General features: G+C 37.9%; 3 protein-coding genes across 3 annotated transcripts; 1 reads left to right on the plus strand and 2 right to left on the minus strand.

Annotated features, from left to right (window-relative positions):
* The first annotated feature begins 1,369 nt into the window (after window positions 1-1,369).
* Window positions 1,370-2,367, plus strand: LOC117631381 (fasciclin-like arabinogalactan protein 11). Its single transcript, XM_034364499.1, has one exon. It carries the CDS (start codon window positions 1,471-1,473, stop codon window positions 2,206-2,208), a length of 738 nt encoding a protein of 245 aa, XP_034220390.1. The 5' UTR covers window positions 1,370-1,470; the 3' UTR covers window positions 2,209-2,367.
* A 405-nt stretch (window positions 2,368-2,772) lies between these two features.
* On the minus strand, window positions 2,773-7,444 carry LOC117632976 (dnaJ protein P58IPK homolog). Its single transcript, XM_034366628.1, has 9 exons — window positions 7,225-7,444; window positions 6,219-6,384; window positions 5,163-5,364; window positions 4,825-4,985; window positions 4,650-4,743; window positions 4,240-4,452; window positions 4,043-4,123; window positions 3,549-3,767; window positions 2,773-3,402 (listed from the first exon to the last, which is right to left on the minus strand). Exons 1-9 carry the CDS (start codon window positions 7,349-7,351, stop codon window positions 3,202-3,204), a joined length of 1,464 nt encoding a protein of 487 aa, XP_034222519.1. The 5' UTR covers window positions 7,352-7,444; the 3' UTR covers window positions 2,773-3,201.
* Window positions 7,445-11,690: 4,246 nt separating this feature from the next.
* Window positions 11,691-14,409, minus strand: LOC117631054 (zinc finger protein JACKDAW). Its single transcript, XM_034363982.1, has 3 exons — window positions 13,857-14,409; window positions 13,318-13,714; window positions 11,691-13,121 (listed from the first exon to the last, which is right to left on the minus strand). Exons 1-3 carry the CDS (start codon window positions 14,008-14,010, stop codon window positions 12,035-12,037), a joined length of 1,638 nt encoding a protein of 545 aa, XP_034219873.1. The 5' UTR covers window positions 14,011-14,409; the 3' UTR covers window positions 11,691-12,034.
* Between the last annotated feature and the right edge of the window lie 444 nt (window positions 14,410-14,853).

Here is a 14,853-nt window from a genome sequence, read left to right on the forward strand (position 1 = left end):
AATCTTATTCACTCTTAATAAATCAGTTACTTATATGTATTGGTCACGTTTTTTGAATCATGATAGTGTTTTATTTGTTCATTTTAAATTAAACTTTAATCAGTTCTAACAAGAAAAATAATCATGTCACTTGCTACAACATTTGGTAACTCATAGGAAAATTTTATTGAATCTAGCATTATTGTATTTGGCAATTAAAATTTCAGAAAAGGTTTGGGAAATACTGGAATTATTTTTGGAAGAGAAGGGAGAATTGCTGCATTGCAATTTGCATCCATTGTGAATGCAAGGATGGGCCCTTGGGTTTTGCAAGTACATAAAGAGCTCAGAATAGAATTAGCCTGCTTTGTAAAAAAGTACTTCAACATGAATCTGTCTGGGCCAAGTTTGAAAAGAATCAACAAGCTTAACAAAAGAGATTTTACAACTAGGGTCCACTTGGAATATAGACCAGCCCAATTTGCTCCAAAACTTGACCAAATTTGGATCTCAAGCCCGCTTTGATATCATAATATTTCTTGATTATAGAATACACAACAAACATAGTCGAAAAAGTTCTTGATTATAGAATTAATAGAGGACCCATTGGTGGTTATTGGATCTAATCTTGATATTGAAAGGATGTAACACATCAGAGGAAATGGTTGAAAATGATTGCCTGCTGAACTGTTTTTCTTCAGTTTGCTTAAAAAGGATACTAAAATTTCCAAGGGACATGCTAAAAATGATTATGATATCAGTAATTAGTAATTAAGGTGAATATAGATGCTTATTGTCTGTTAATGAGAGTTTAATCTCATCTAATCCCTCATTTACATACATGTACCTCAAAAAGGTCATTTCATAGTTGGAGTTTCAAATTCTAGACTTAACCCTTGTTCAGTTGTTAATTAATTTGTCTCACATGTTATTTGAGCCAAGACAAATGCTTAGATCAGATTATACTGGTAGTCAGAAAATTTACTGTTATCATGGAATTGTTCATGGCAGTGACACTTCCCCTTCCCTTTGAATCTTATATCAATTTCAAGGGTCACCAAGAATCAAAGAATTGCAGAAATTGGTCCCACCCTAACTGCTTGTTATGAAAACTTGAACTTCAAGCTTTCTCTTTTGAAGTTGCACCAAACAGGAAGCAAAAAACCTTCATCATTCTCACTTATTGTACCCCACTCCCTTCAATCGCATATCCAGCTATTTTTTCCTGCCCCACTAAGCAAAACTCAATCTCTCCTTCACTGTTTCTCTTACTTACCAAGAAAAAGATGCACATTGGCTTCAGATGACATTGTCTTGCTACCTTAAAATGACTCCCCTTCACCTAACTTCCCGTTCTCTTTTAGTCACACCCACACAATATATACCCTCACTCCTCTCCAACCTTAGCCCATCTCCTCCACCTTCTTCTCTTTCTGATCAAAACCCACCAAGCCAAAAACATAAAAATCTCCCCCAAAAAAGAAAAAAGGGATGGCAGTCTTATCTTTCTTTACATTCTTTACTTTGATCATCTTCCTCCACTCAGCCACAGTTTCTGCTCAGTCTCCAGCAGCAGCTCCTGCACCATCAGCAACCAATGTGACTGCTATTCTTGAGAAGGCTGGTCAATTCACCACCTTGATTAAGCTACTTAAAAGCACCAGGATGGCTGACCAAATCGACACACAGCTCAGCACCTCAAACCAGGGCATCACCCTCTTTGCACCAACTGATAATGCCTTTTCCAGCCTCAAATCTGGCACGCTAAACTCCATTTCAGAACAGCAAAAGCTGGCGCTTATGCAATTTCACGTCCTACCGAATTTCTTTTCGGTCTCACAGTTCCAAACTGTCTCCAACCCTTTGCATACACAAGCTGGAAATAGCAATGATGGCCAGTTCCCATTAAATGTGACCACAGCAGGGAACCAAGTGAACATAACAACAGGGGTTGTCAATGCAACTGTGGCTAATACCATATTTACTGACAATCAGCTAGCTGTGTATGAGGTGGACCAGGTGCTCCTTCCTTTGAACATTTTTGGCCCAGCAGCACCGGCTCCTGCGCCATCTGCACCCAAAAAAAGTGTTAAAGGTGCTGATGCCCCTTCAGGGTCATCGGACACCGGCAGTACCCCGGATGCATCTGCTGCAATGGGGCTGAAACACCATGGAATGATAGCAGTATCCATGGGGGTAGCAGCAATTCTTGCAGCAGTTTTCTTGTGATGTTGAGATGTTGAGTTGAATTTCTGTGGTCATCTGAACTTTTGTTTGGTTTTGTTTTGTTTTGTTTTGTTTTCTGTATTTCTGCTAAGAATTTTGTACAACTGTTATGATTTGAAATTAAATTGGACATTGTTCTTTTGAATAAACTCCTCCTCTCAACCCTGTGTGTTCATGGATGTCTCCCTGGAGTTGCAGTAAGGAAAGCCATGCATCTTCATCCTAATGATTGTTATGCAGTAAAACTGTTGTAACTAGAAATAACATTTTCTGCTTCATCATAAGATATATAAAAAACTGAGGGAATTCGATGCCACTAAACGAACATAGGGAAAGAGTAGCATAGCTTATAATAAGAGTCAAACATCATTAGATTTTACGGCAATAGGGGATCAATCTATATTATTGATTGACTGCCTCCATTTTGTTGCTGCTAGCAAATTCCACTATTTTTGCTTTTAGATCTTCTAAATCATTCACACACAGATTGTCCAGAGATTAATAAAATATATATAATTTTGAGTTGCACTAACAAATTAGGTGACAAAAAGTGATATCATAAAACGATTCGCAAACATATGCTGTGGTATAAACTATTCATCCAATAAAATACACTTTTCTGAGTATATACTAAATCTTTTGTTATTGAAAAAATTCACTAAATAAACTCAACTGCTATCCAGAACCATGCAGATTCAAGTCTGATGAGAACCCATTGTCGAAAAGGGTACATGCAACATATACAGAAATGGTCTCACCAATTTCGTTTAATCAACTAATACAAGTTGTTCCAGACTCGTGATGTTCCGCGTAGCAACTCTCAATGAAAAAAAATCCATGTAACTATGAAAGCCCTTTTGGGGTGCCCGAAGTATATATCTCACCAAAAACCTGTCATCAATTAGTAAAACTGCTTTGGTGCTCCCCTAGAATGACACAGTTTATGGCTCTCTTTTGTGCAAGCATGGGGAGAGGAGCCCCATTCTTTACTGGAAATCAAAACTGGAAGTCAAATCCACCAGGAAAGCCTCCTCCAAATCCACCACCGCCACCGCCAGGGAATCCCCCTTCGAAAGTAAATGTAAATTGTTGTGAGCCGCCACCAAAAGGGTTAAAACCGCCGCCGCCGCCGCCGCCCATATCTTCAATATCTTCACCTCTATCATATTTTGTACGTTTGTCTTCATCTCCGAGAACCTGTAAAGGATTATACAAGGGTAAGACGGAACCAAGAAGTCCACATATAGGATTCCTTAATTGCAGCAAATAAGTGGAAAATCTAGTTAAGGTTAAAGCTCAATAGGAAGGGAAGATTAAAAAGAGCTTCAGAGAAAACATTCAACCTCATATGCAGCAGCAATTTCTCTGAACTTTTCCTCTGCTTCTTGTCTATTCTCAACATTTTTATCTGGATGCCACTGCAAAGCAAGCTTCTTGTAGGCTTTTTTAATCTCTGAAATAGATGCAGTCTTTGAAACTCCCAAAATCTTGTACCAGTCTTTACGTTTGCTCATCTTTAAGGCTTTCTCAGCCTTCATCAATGCTTCTCGAACATTCATATCCTGCACAATAAGAAAACAATTCATCCGAGAAATTTATCAACATTACATTAATGGACGCACGTGCACACTCATGCACACACCCAAAGTTGCGGTCGTATAGTGCATTTAACACACAGTTACATTGATATAATATTGTTAATGGTATACCTATCCACAGAACAAGACATAAAATACTTGGCTTCTAATCTAGCTAAGTTTATCTATTGTTATGTGCATGATATTACTTATTAAAGCACTAATCCAACAGCTACAACAGAGTAAACATAATGGCTAACCTGAGGTGATCGCTGAGCTGCTGATTTAAGATCTTCCACAGCTCCCTCCCAATCCTCTGTCAGAAGTTTAGCTTCACCCCTCTGTAAACACAAAATTTAGTAAATAAACTTGAGGACAGATATATTTTAAATGATACACTAATATTAAATTATATGAATGCTGAGGAAAACAGAGCATAACAGAAGCACCAGCAAACCTGAACTAAAGCTTCAAGAAGCTCCTCATCAATTTTAAGTGCTTCATTGCAACTGCTTAAAGCATCCTTTCCCCTGCCAAGCTTGACTAAGGCTTTACACAAGCCAAGATGAAGATGTACATTATGCGCAAGATGATTAGGGTCCAAAGCTAAGGCTGCCTTATATTCCTCTACTGCAAGCCGCAGCTTGCCCTTATTTACATTATCCTCTGCCTGCATAAAGAAAAATTGTCTGAAAGAGATCACCACATGATGCATAACATGGTAATGGTTCGTGCAGGCTCTAAAGAAGGCCAACTTATGAAATAGTTTCACTACCATTGCCAAACTTCTCGGCATTCCCTAGCCGTTAGTGAAGAAGAGGAAAAGTTAACAAAAAGAAAAATCAAAAAACAATTGTTAGGACTTACACTTTTAGTCTTCTTGAGTAAGTTTTTCAGTCCGAAATACGCTTTCTTCAGTTCAACATGCTCTGGATCTAGACGGAGACCCTTTTGGTAATGCCTAAAGAAATTGTATATATTCATTTTACTCTAACCAAATTATAAAGAAATTACTCAAAATTTAACAAGGTGCTAATCAAACCTCTGAGCAACATCATGATCAGCTAAATAGTAATAGGCACGGCCACGGAGTAATAATGCCTCCAGATTATCCTCATCTTCTTTGAGAATGTACCCAGCCTCAGCAATGACACCAGAATGGTCTTTAGTTGCTAACAACAATCTCACCTTCAGCAGTTTGGCCTACAAGAAACAATGTGCTCATGATTATGAGGTCACTAGAGTACTGAATTTATAAGATCCTTAATACCAACTCTCTACAATCAGCAAACGAGCTGTTTGGGTATGATGTATAACTACATGGAACTGAAATCAAACAAATGATAACGACCAAAATGGAAAGGAAATAGAATTGATTACCTTTGAGCATGCTGGAGAGAAAACCAGTACAACTTTTTCAACGTACTCCAAAGATTTCGCATAGTCGCCTGATTCAGAGAGAGTCAAAGCTGTCTCCAGAGCATTCTGAGACTGAATTAATTGCGAAAGCTCCTTTTCTGCAACTGATTCCCGTGGTTTTAGCTCCAAAAACTTTTTGTAGCTCTTCTCTGATTCCTCATATCTACATCAGCCAAAAAGCGCCTGAATCATATAATTTTCCAATCAGAAATTGGAAAGGAAAGGGAGAAGAGAGGATTTTGAAAAGGTTCTGAAATCAATAAAAGTTGTGTAAGTTATTGATATTTTTTATTTTCTGCCACTGTCTGTCTCAACTTACACCTAATGAAAAGACACAAAGGATAAAAGTTGAATCGACCATTGAGTTAAGCTCAAGATCAACAATTTTGGTCTAATCATATTTTGGCAGCTGACTAGCTGTAGCCCAGTTGTAAAATGCATGATCGACTATAGACAAAAGCCCATGGTTCAGTTGCTTTTGAACACACAGAGACATGATTTGGATGCAGCACTTGGAAGCTTTAAGACAATGGGCCTCAGGACCATACTAATTATATCAAAGTAGATCGCAATGCTAACAGCAATGGAGTACAACCACAGCGATTGGAAAAGAAAAGGGGTTTTTTTTTAATAATAAGGAACAACACAAGTTGGGGAAAAAGTGGAGCTATAGATGTTAAAGGAATGGATGGGTCAATCTTAGAAATAAAAACTTTGTTATAAATGAACTAGTACCCAAGACAGTAATTGATAATTTAAGAATGGAGGTCTGAAAGGAACGCGTAGTCGAGACGACCCAAATATCTTCACACATCATGTTTTCAGTATTCCTAAATCTCATACAGTCAAAAGATATCTGCTCTCATTAACATTCTTATTTTCACTGAAGATTTAAATAGAAAATGATAAATGCTGAAACATTCTTTAAAACAAACCAAATATACTCCGTTTCCTGAGAATGGTAATTATTTAAAAAATAACAATTATGGTAAAGAAGTAACGTAATAGTAGAAGTACCTGCATATATGGCGAAGAACGGATGCACGATGGTAATATGCTTCTGAAAGTGTTGGATCTGCCTCTATAGCAGCATTAAGATCATTAAGTGCCTCACTATATCGCTTCACCTTTATACTCTGTGAAACTCTCTCAAACAATTCAGCTGCATTGCCTGGTTTGCCATCTGCACATGCGAGATTCACGTTATGTAAGCCATTATCAACACACGTACGTACCAAGCCACGTATAGAAACTTAACAAACAAAAAACATAGCAGGCTTGGCATCTGTGTAGTCACAGAATATTCAAACTAACATGCCAACTCCATACGAATCAATATTGTATACTTATTAAGACACCATTCCTCTAGACTTCCATTTTCCCGATTTTCTACTAAAACTGTAGAATCGGGGAGTTAATTCCTTTTTTCTCCACCAATATAATTACCATTTCCATTATGTGAAAAAAAATAATTCTTAAAAGTGAATATTCCTACTGCTAAACATATCGCTCTAACCCTTATTCAACCATAGTATACTTAATTTAGGGTACTGCACTCATTTACATACAAAACTTCTTATCAACCTAAAACGGGCCAAAAGAGGATCATAAACAAACAGAGCAATACCCTTCTAAAAGGGCTACACATAGTACAAGGTTCGTTCCCATCCCATGTATAAACATTGATTCTTTGATTGATATGGCTATGCTGCAATCTAGTTAAAGCCCAGAATGCAAAATTGACAAATACAAAACCACCATGTACTCTCTCTAGTACAATGGCTACCTACAGAACCATTGAAGAATACAAGCGCAATGAATGCAACATATAGTTTAATTTTCACTAAAGCCCAGAATACTGCTAACCCTAAACAACCACAAAGCAAGGATCTTTCAAATTTGGCGCAACAAATAAGACCACCCAACTAAAAAAAAGTGCGGAATTTAACATGAAGCATTAGATCAATGAATAAATTCAAACAAAAGGCGTGAAGATATAGATCAAAGAGTGAGTGAAACAGACCTAGAGCTGAAACCAGAGGTTGAAGAAGGAGGAGCTGGCAGACAAAGACGAAATGCAGTATGAACCCTGTGTACATCAAGCCTCTCCAGGCCACCATATCCATGGCGAATGAGCAACTCCAAACCATCACCCCTTCTCTCTCCGTCTCTCTCTCTCTCTATCTATCCCTCAATTCTGAAACAAAGTTTGAGCATAAATGTTATTTATGTGTATTTTGTGAACAAAATGATTTAATGTTAATACCAACATAAGTTTGCATAACTTGCGTTTAATAGTAAGCTAGAGGAGGAGAGGTGTATTCGTTCCACGTTACTAGGGCCTATCGCTTAGCTCCACGTGGATTTTCCTCCTTCGACTAACCGAGAGTTCTGTTGGCACCAGTCATGACCTGCCACGTCATGAAGAGGTGCAAGTCCATTCTTCTTCGAAATTGCAAAGCCCAAAATTTGGTGGAGTTTAAACACAACCCTCGTAGGCAAAAGCCCATATAGAAACAAATATTGGGCGACTACCAAAAACCTTATTGAGCCTACGCAGATCAAGCCGAAGTTTCCAACAAATTACCTGAGACAGATACGAGTCTAACGGGTGTATGGAGTGCAGTGTACTGCACTCCACCCCAACATGGCAACATAAGTTGCTAGACCCTTCTCTGACTTGAAATAGTCGCTATGATTATTGTTAGATTGTTAATCGAGATTATAAACTATCTGTAAGAGAAGACTATTGGTATTACAAGTGTAACGGATGAGAATGACGGTGTTGTTAGCTTCACCGCCAATGGCAAAGTAAGTAATTTGATCATTTTGGTCTTAAAAGAGGAAAAAGAATCTCCATGTTCTTAGAATAACATGTTACATGTTCATCATGTTGTATAAAGGAAATACTGGCATTATTAAATATTTATACATGTTCAAGAATCAAGAAGTTGTTTTATAAGTTTGTGCTCAAAACTTGTTTCATAGCTCAAAACATGTTATAAAAGTAATAGAATGTTTACTTGAAATCAACACCTCCAACTTGAAAAGGGAAAAGCTCTCGACCCAGGTCTCAAAAAGCTGGTCATGACAAGTACCAATAAAAAGGTCAAACTCATTACACGATAAAGTTGTGAAATTGTTTTTAAAAATCGTTTTCTTTTTGTGTTGGTGCAAATTTACGGGACCATTGGGTTTCGGGGATTAAAAGTTGCAGCATTCTAAACAGACTGCCCTTTCCATCTCCCTAGTCCCTACTACAAGTAGGGCTCTACCCCAAATTATTAAACAAAAGAAACGAAGATAGGGGAAAGTCAAAGGTCTTGTTTTGGTACACAGTGCCCTGCAACGGTTTCATAGACAGGGCAACACTAGTGCCCTAGGAAAGGACCTTTGCCTGAAAATAAGGGTCACCATTCACTCACTCTCTCACTCAGTCTTTTCATTTCACCCGAAACTATATTGTCTGAGGAAACACTTCTTCATATTGTCAACATTTCTGTTTTGGTGTTTTGAGTTTTTAAATTTTCCATGGCAGATGATATGATGAGATGGGGAATATCAAACAGGTTTGGTTTTTGGGATATCAACGACGTTTTCATGATGCTTTTTCCGAGGATCCCACGTTGGAACCTAAAATATTCTCATCTATTATTTAATATCCAAGGTTGTTGTTAACTATATGGACTTTCTCTTATATGTGGAAGTCTGGATATTATTATCGTGTAAGTGTCAAGTATTTTTTATTGGATCTGGATTTTCTGTTTTGATTTTCTCTGCTATGATCTGCTTTACTTTTGTTCTCAACACGCCACCTCATTAAAATTTAATCTAAGGGACTTAAAAGTTAACACATCATTCTTCAAGCAAAAATTACTCCACCCAACTAATCAAACTTAACGTCCTATCCCTTTCTTCTTCTTCTTTTTTTTTGTCACATGATTTCTTCCTGTCTATAATCACAATCCATTCTAGTTGTTGCAGCGTTTGTTTAGTGGTGGAGCTTTGGTTGTTTAATATTGTTAATATTGAACTCAATGCCACCAGGTATGCTCAAGTGTGTCCTCAAAGTCAACAAATATGAAGGAGCTCCTCCAATGGAATGACCTATATGGACAAGGTGGATCCATAAAGAAAAAATCTCTCAACTATTTTATATTAAAAAATATATATTTCTTTTCTTTCTGTGTGTAGAAGTCCTCATTTTCTTTATTCTTCTTCATTCTGCTTAAAGGTGTGGCAAGATGGGATCTTACATAGATATCAATGGAAATCCCATTGATCATGTTCCCATCTATCAAAAGAACAAAAAGCAAACTTATTTCCCCATATCCTTTGATGTGACGAGGGTGGTTGAAGAGGAAAAAAAAAATTCCTTCGTTGTTTTCCTGGATAAAAGAGGAATTATGTTTCAAGACCTGGATATTGGGATTGTTTTGTAAGGTTTATTGACTGATGAGTTATGGTTATTTTCTCGAATCAATGGCTACTGAAAGATATATATATATATATATATATATATTATTTTGATAGAGGAAAGAGAAGGGATTGTGATTACAGAATTTTTGGAGAAACGAAAGCTTGGTGAGAGATAAGATTTTGGGGGCAAAGGCAGGAAGAAGATGTGCTAACAAGAAGGTAGGGGGGAAAAAAAAGAAAAAAAAAAGGGAGACGATGTTAAGTTTGATGTTAGTTGGGTTAAGGGTATTGTTTTTCTTTAGGAGTAATTTTTTGCTTGAAGAATGATGTGTCAACTTTTAAGTCCTTTAAATTAAATGTTAATGAGATGGCGTGTGGAGAACAAAAGTAAAGCAAATCATGCAGAGAAAATCATAGCAGAGGATCTGAATCTGAAAAGTATTACCCCTTCCAGTATGCGTACAGTAAATGTTCCAGAAGAACTGATTAACTATATATCTCAATTTCTCATATACATATTGGAAAGTTTTAATAAAAATATTAGAAATAAATTAAATAAATGAACACCAACAAGATAGGAAACTAGTTTTGTAATGGCTGAAAAGTGAGACCTAAAGTCAAGCTCTCTTGTCATGGGCTTATCTTCATTCCTAAGAAAGTAGATTAAGAGACTATTAAGGAGTCCATTTTCTACTTTGAATTTCAGCAATGCCACTGTGTCAACCCATCATAATGCTAAATGGTCGACAATCATGTGTCGTTTTCCTTATGATTAACAATTACAAATCAAATTAGAAAGAATCAAACTACAATCATCTTTCACATTAGATAACTAGTTAGGTGAAATAACTTATTAAGTTAAATTCATGACTTTAAGATAAAATCTCAAACCCTAAAACACAACGTCGTTAAGTTCGGAACAATATTAATGTTATATTTCTCGCACTAGAATGGAAAATGTAATCAACAATGTGATGAAAGTAGGTTAATATATTGCAACCTTACAAGTAAGCTAGTCTCCAATCTCAAAAAAATAAAAATAAAAAATAAAAAATAAAAAATAAAATCAATAACGCAAAAATGAATGGATTGCTAAGAATTTTGAATCAAATTGTCCACACATCAAGTGAATAATTGCCTAGCGTTGAAAATATATATTTTTCTCACTTGAATTCCACCAAAAATAGTAAAATTGAAGAAAATATCTGCACAATTCAATAGGAGACTTTGAAGATTACCATCCATGCCTCAAATTTGTCTTCAACTGTAAATCACGTGAGAGTAAATGTTTTGAACACGAGGTAATTCTTTATAAGAATTCATTCCGTGATTCTACCCAAGCCATCAAGTGGGCAATTGACAATGCAATCACACAGCTGTCCTGGCCCCAATTTTTTGTTTTCTTTTTCCTCTTTTAATTTGGCATCATGATCAATCCGGCGGCATGATCCTAAGCTAGATTCTGCCTACACCGTCACAAACGACTTCTCTCTCCCTCTCTTTTTCTGCATATTTAGCTACGTCTCAATTGTTAAGATTCTGCCTACACCGTCACAAACGACTTCTCTCTCCCTCTCTTTTTCTGCATATTTAGCTACGTCTCAATTGTTAGGTGCACTTGCAGATGCGAGTATAGGGTAGTTGGTTAAGACGTTGTGTTTGGCCTCTAATATTCGAGTTTGATTCCCTCTCCTTACGTTAGGGTAATTTAGTTAGTATATCGTCTTTGTCAACCAAAACAGAGAAATTATTACGTGCCCTTGATGATCATCAAATGAATCAAACCCAAACCACCGGTGCATGCACGTTGCCTTAAACAAATTGCAATAAAGCCATCATCTTTAATAATTGTTATTAATTAGTGTCTCCTTTTAACTTTTTAAAGTAAAACCCACCAACGTTGACAAACGGTCAAACCATATATGATCACTCACGTAGTTTTCTGTGCACTCTGTTCATTTTTAAAAAGAAGAGATTGCAGAGCCACAAAGCCACTGAACCAGCAGCAGGCAGCAGCACCAGCAGCAGCAGCAGCAGAAGAAGAAGAAAAAAAGAGAAAATATCTCTCCATCTCTCAAAAGGCAAACCTAAAAAAGGCAAGAATAACAAACATACACAAAAACATAATGACTTGGAGTTTGCTTTTCGTTTTGTCACTTTCAGACATGCAAAAATATGAACATTAATTGGGCCCCACCCCAGAACCCAGAAACTCAATATGATCTCTCTAGCTGTAGCTGTAGCTTTGTGACCACAATTTGCCTGTTGCATCCAGAGATAGAGGCAGCCCCAACTCTCTCTCTTATTATTGATCCATCCATCCCCTTGAGGTCCCCAGCTGAGTTTCAAACTTTTCCACTCGGTCCCGACTCAGTCTGAGTTTGCTTGAACGTGTCAAAAACATTAATCCTCCCCTAGTGGTTGCCAGTGAATTGGCTCATTGAAGATGCAAACTTGGCAAGCTCTTGTGGTGAGAACATTGGCCTGTTGTTATGAGATAATTGATCTGCTGCTCCTCCTCCTCCTCCCATGCCCAAGAAGTCTCTGGTTAGACTGTTTTGATGATCAAGATTTCCAATTGTGCTCGAACCCCGATGAGTGATGTTGTTCATGAGCTGCTCAAGAGTAGAACTTGTGTTTGAGTTTGCACCACCACCGCCTGATTGGTTTGCATTTTGAACAATTTGGTGCAGCTCGTTTGATCGATTTTGGTTCATATTGGAGCTGAAGCTCCTGATCAAAGTGTTTGAAGAAGATGGTGATGAGCTCATTACGTTTACACCCAAGCTGCTGCTGCTGCTGCTGCCTTGGTTGTTGTTGTTGTTGTTGCTGCTTCTGGTTGAACCCAATTGTGCTGCTTTTTGCAGAAGTGCTGTGGCAGACATTGGGGCTGCAGGCGGCTTTGATAAGCCCCCGCTGCCTACCAGATTACTGTTTCCCTTATGAATCCCACCTTCTTGAATTGGTGATGATAGGGAGAGATTATTTGCAGCACTTGTGGAAGTAGAACTTGAAGCACTGCCTGAGCCAAAAAGATTGATGTTTGAGCTTCCAAAAGTAGACATACCGTTTGGCGAGCCAAAGAGCTGATTGAGATTGTTGGCTGATGGCATTTGAGCCATATCTGGAAAAGCAGTGGAGCTTGATGATGTTACATAAAGGTGATTGGGATTTGCTGCCATATTGTCCATGAGATTCAGCTGATGAGAATTACTATTTGCCTGCTGCTGATTCAGCCAAAGTGACAAGCTTGGCTTCTCATGCTGCTGATGATGATGATCCACTCCATTGAAATCTTGCCTGATCAAACCTTGGCCATACTGAGAAATTTGAGACACATCATCTTGAACTGCATGACCATTATGCATCACGGTGTTGTTTAACATTGTTTCGTTTCCGAAATTGAGATTGGTTGCAGCTCCAGCAACTGAAGTAGTGAGCCTAGCACTCTCTTCAGTTAGGGCATCACAAAAAGCTCTGTGGGTGATGAAGCTATCCTTCCTGTTTAATTTCCACACCAAAAAAAAAAAAAAAAAAAAAAAAAAAAAAACCCCATTTATTACCCAATCATATATATGGTTGCATTAAATTCAAACCCAAAAACGCATTAAATCCATATACAAATGATCAGCATTCAATTCTTATACATTAACATAACAAAACCCAAAAATAAAAATTTGGAAAAATATATATGTACCTGGAAAAGAGGGTTCCACAGTCACACTTATACTCCCTCGTCCCACAGGTCTTGGAGTGAGCTTTCCAATCAGATTGGACTGCGTATTTCTTCGAACACTTGTCGCACTTCCACTTCTTCTCACCGTGTTTTCTGCTGAAATGCTTCTTTATTCCGGTGAGGTCGCCGAGAGCTCTCGACGGGTCGTGGTGGACGCAGCTCTTCTCAGGGCAAATATACACCTTCTTCTTCACCTCTTTGTTCAATCTTTGCTTCAGTTTCCATGGAAGGTTGTGGCCCCTCCGATGAAGCTGTAAATTCTGGTCTCTCTGGAAGCCCTTGTTGCATATCTCGCAGACGAATCGGTTTGTGGCCATTAGGGTCGTCGGAGACAAAGCAACAACCTCAGCATCTGGATCTGTTCACACAATGAAATCAAATAAAAAACTTAAAACCCATTAAAGAAAATATCAGTACTAGTAATTTGGAACTTGAAGAAGAAGATTATGAAATATTTATAATAAAAAAAGTGTAAATGAGCGAGCTTGAATATTGCTTGCCTGGTGTTCCTGGTAGATTTCTCTTCTTCTTGGCCACAGGGTTATTGGGATTGGGTTTCTGGCTGCTAGGGTTTGCATTCAGCTGATGTTCTTGAGCAAACCCATCAATGGCAGAAGGGATAATCGAAAACCCATCACCGGACATCATTTGCATATCCCTCTCTCTCTCTGGGATTCAGCTCAAAACTGTGACCTCTTGTTGTCTAGTCACCACAAAAGACTAGCTTTGGAAAAGCAACAAAAAGAAAACAAAGGTTTTTCTGAAGACACACTCCGATTCTGCCAAAACCCAAGTCAAGTGTGTTGTTGAGAGGTACTGTAAATTACAAAAACCCTCACAAAAATATAAGACAGTAGAGGAGAGAGAGATGGCGATGATGGTCTGGTTTTTGTTGCCTTTGTCTGTTTGATTTCTAAGAGAAAAAACCAAAACCCATGATGGCTCAAAGAGAATATTTCTAATATATGTGTTTTATCTCTTTTCCCTATAGCTCACCTCTCTCTTTCTTCTCTGCGCGTCTTCGTCTTACGCGTATAAGTCTCTCCTTTATCTAGCTCATATCCTCAAAGTCGGTCAGCCATATATTTGATGGGCCACCACCCTCTCTCTCTCTCTCTCTCTCTCTCTCTCTCCCCCCTCTTTCACAGTCACACGTACACAAGAGTGGAAGTGTGTAAGAGGCAGAGTCATGAGCTAGCCTAGCTGCAAGGGAAAGCAGAATGTGTAGGGTAGTGTGCGTTTTGTTGTTTTGTGAGCTCAAACTCCAATTATGTTTACAAATAATATAATAAAGTAAGAATTTTTAAAAGGGTGTGTAAATTGAAAAAGGCATTGTGGAAGCTAACAAAGGCATAGCCAGATCAAAAAGGCTAATCTCTCAGAAAGTCACTTGCCTTTTGAATTTGATCAGCTTTAAAATGATTATTGTCATAATTAAAGCTGGAACAAAATAAGTTAATATTAATATTAACAGAGGCATATTGTGCGTGAGTTTTT

Source organism: Prunus dulcis, chromosome 6 (assembly GCF_902201215.1).
Source record: "Prunus dulcis chromosome 6, ALMONDv2, whole genome shotgun sequence".
NCBI classification, from domain to species: domain Eukaryota; kingdom Viridiplantae; phylum Streptophyta; class Magnoliopsida; order Rosales; family Rosaceae; genus Prunus; species Prunus dulcis.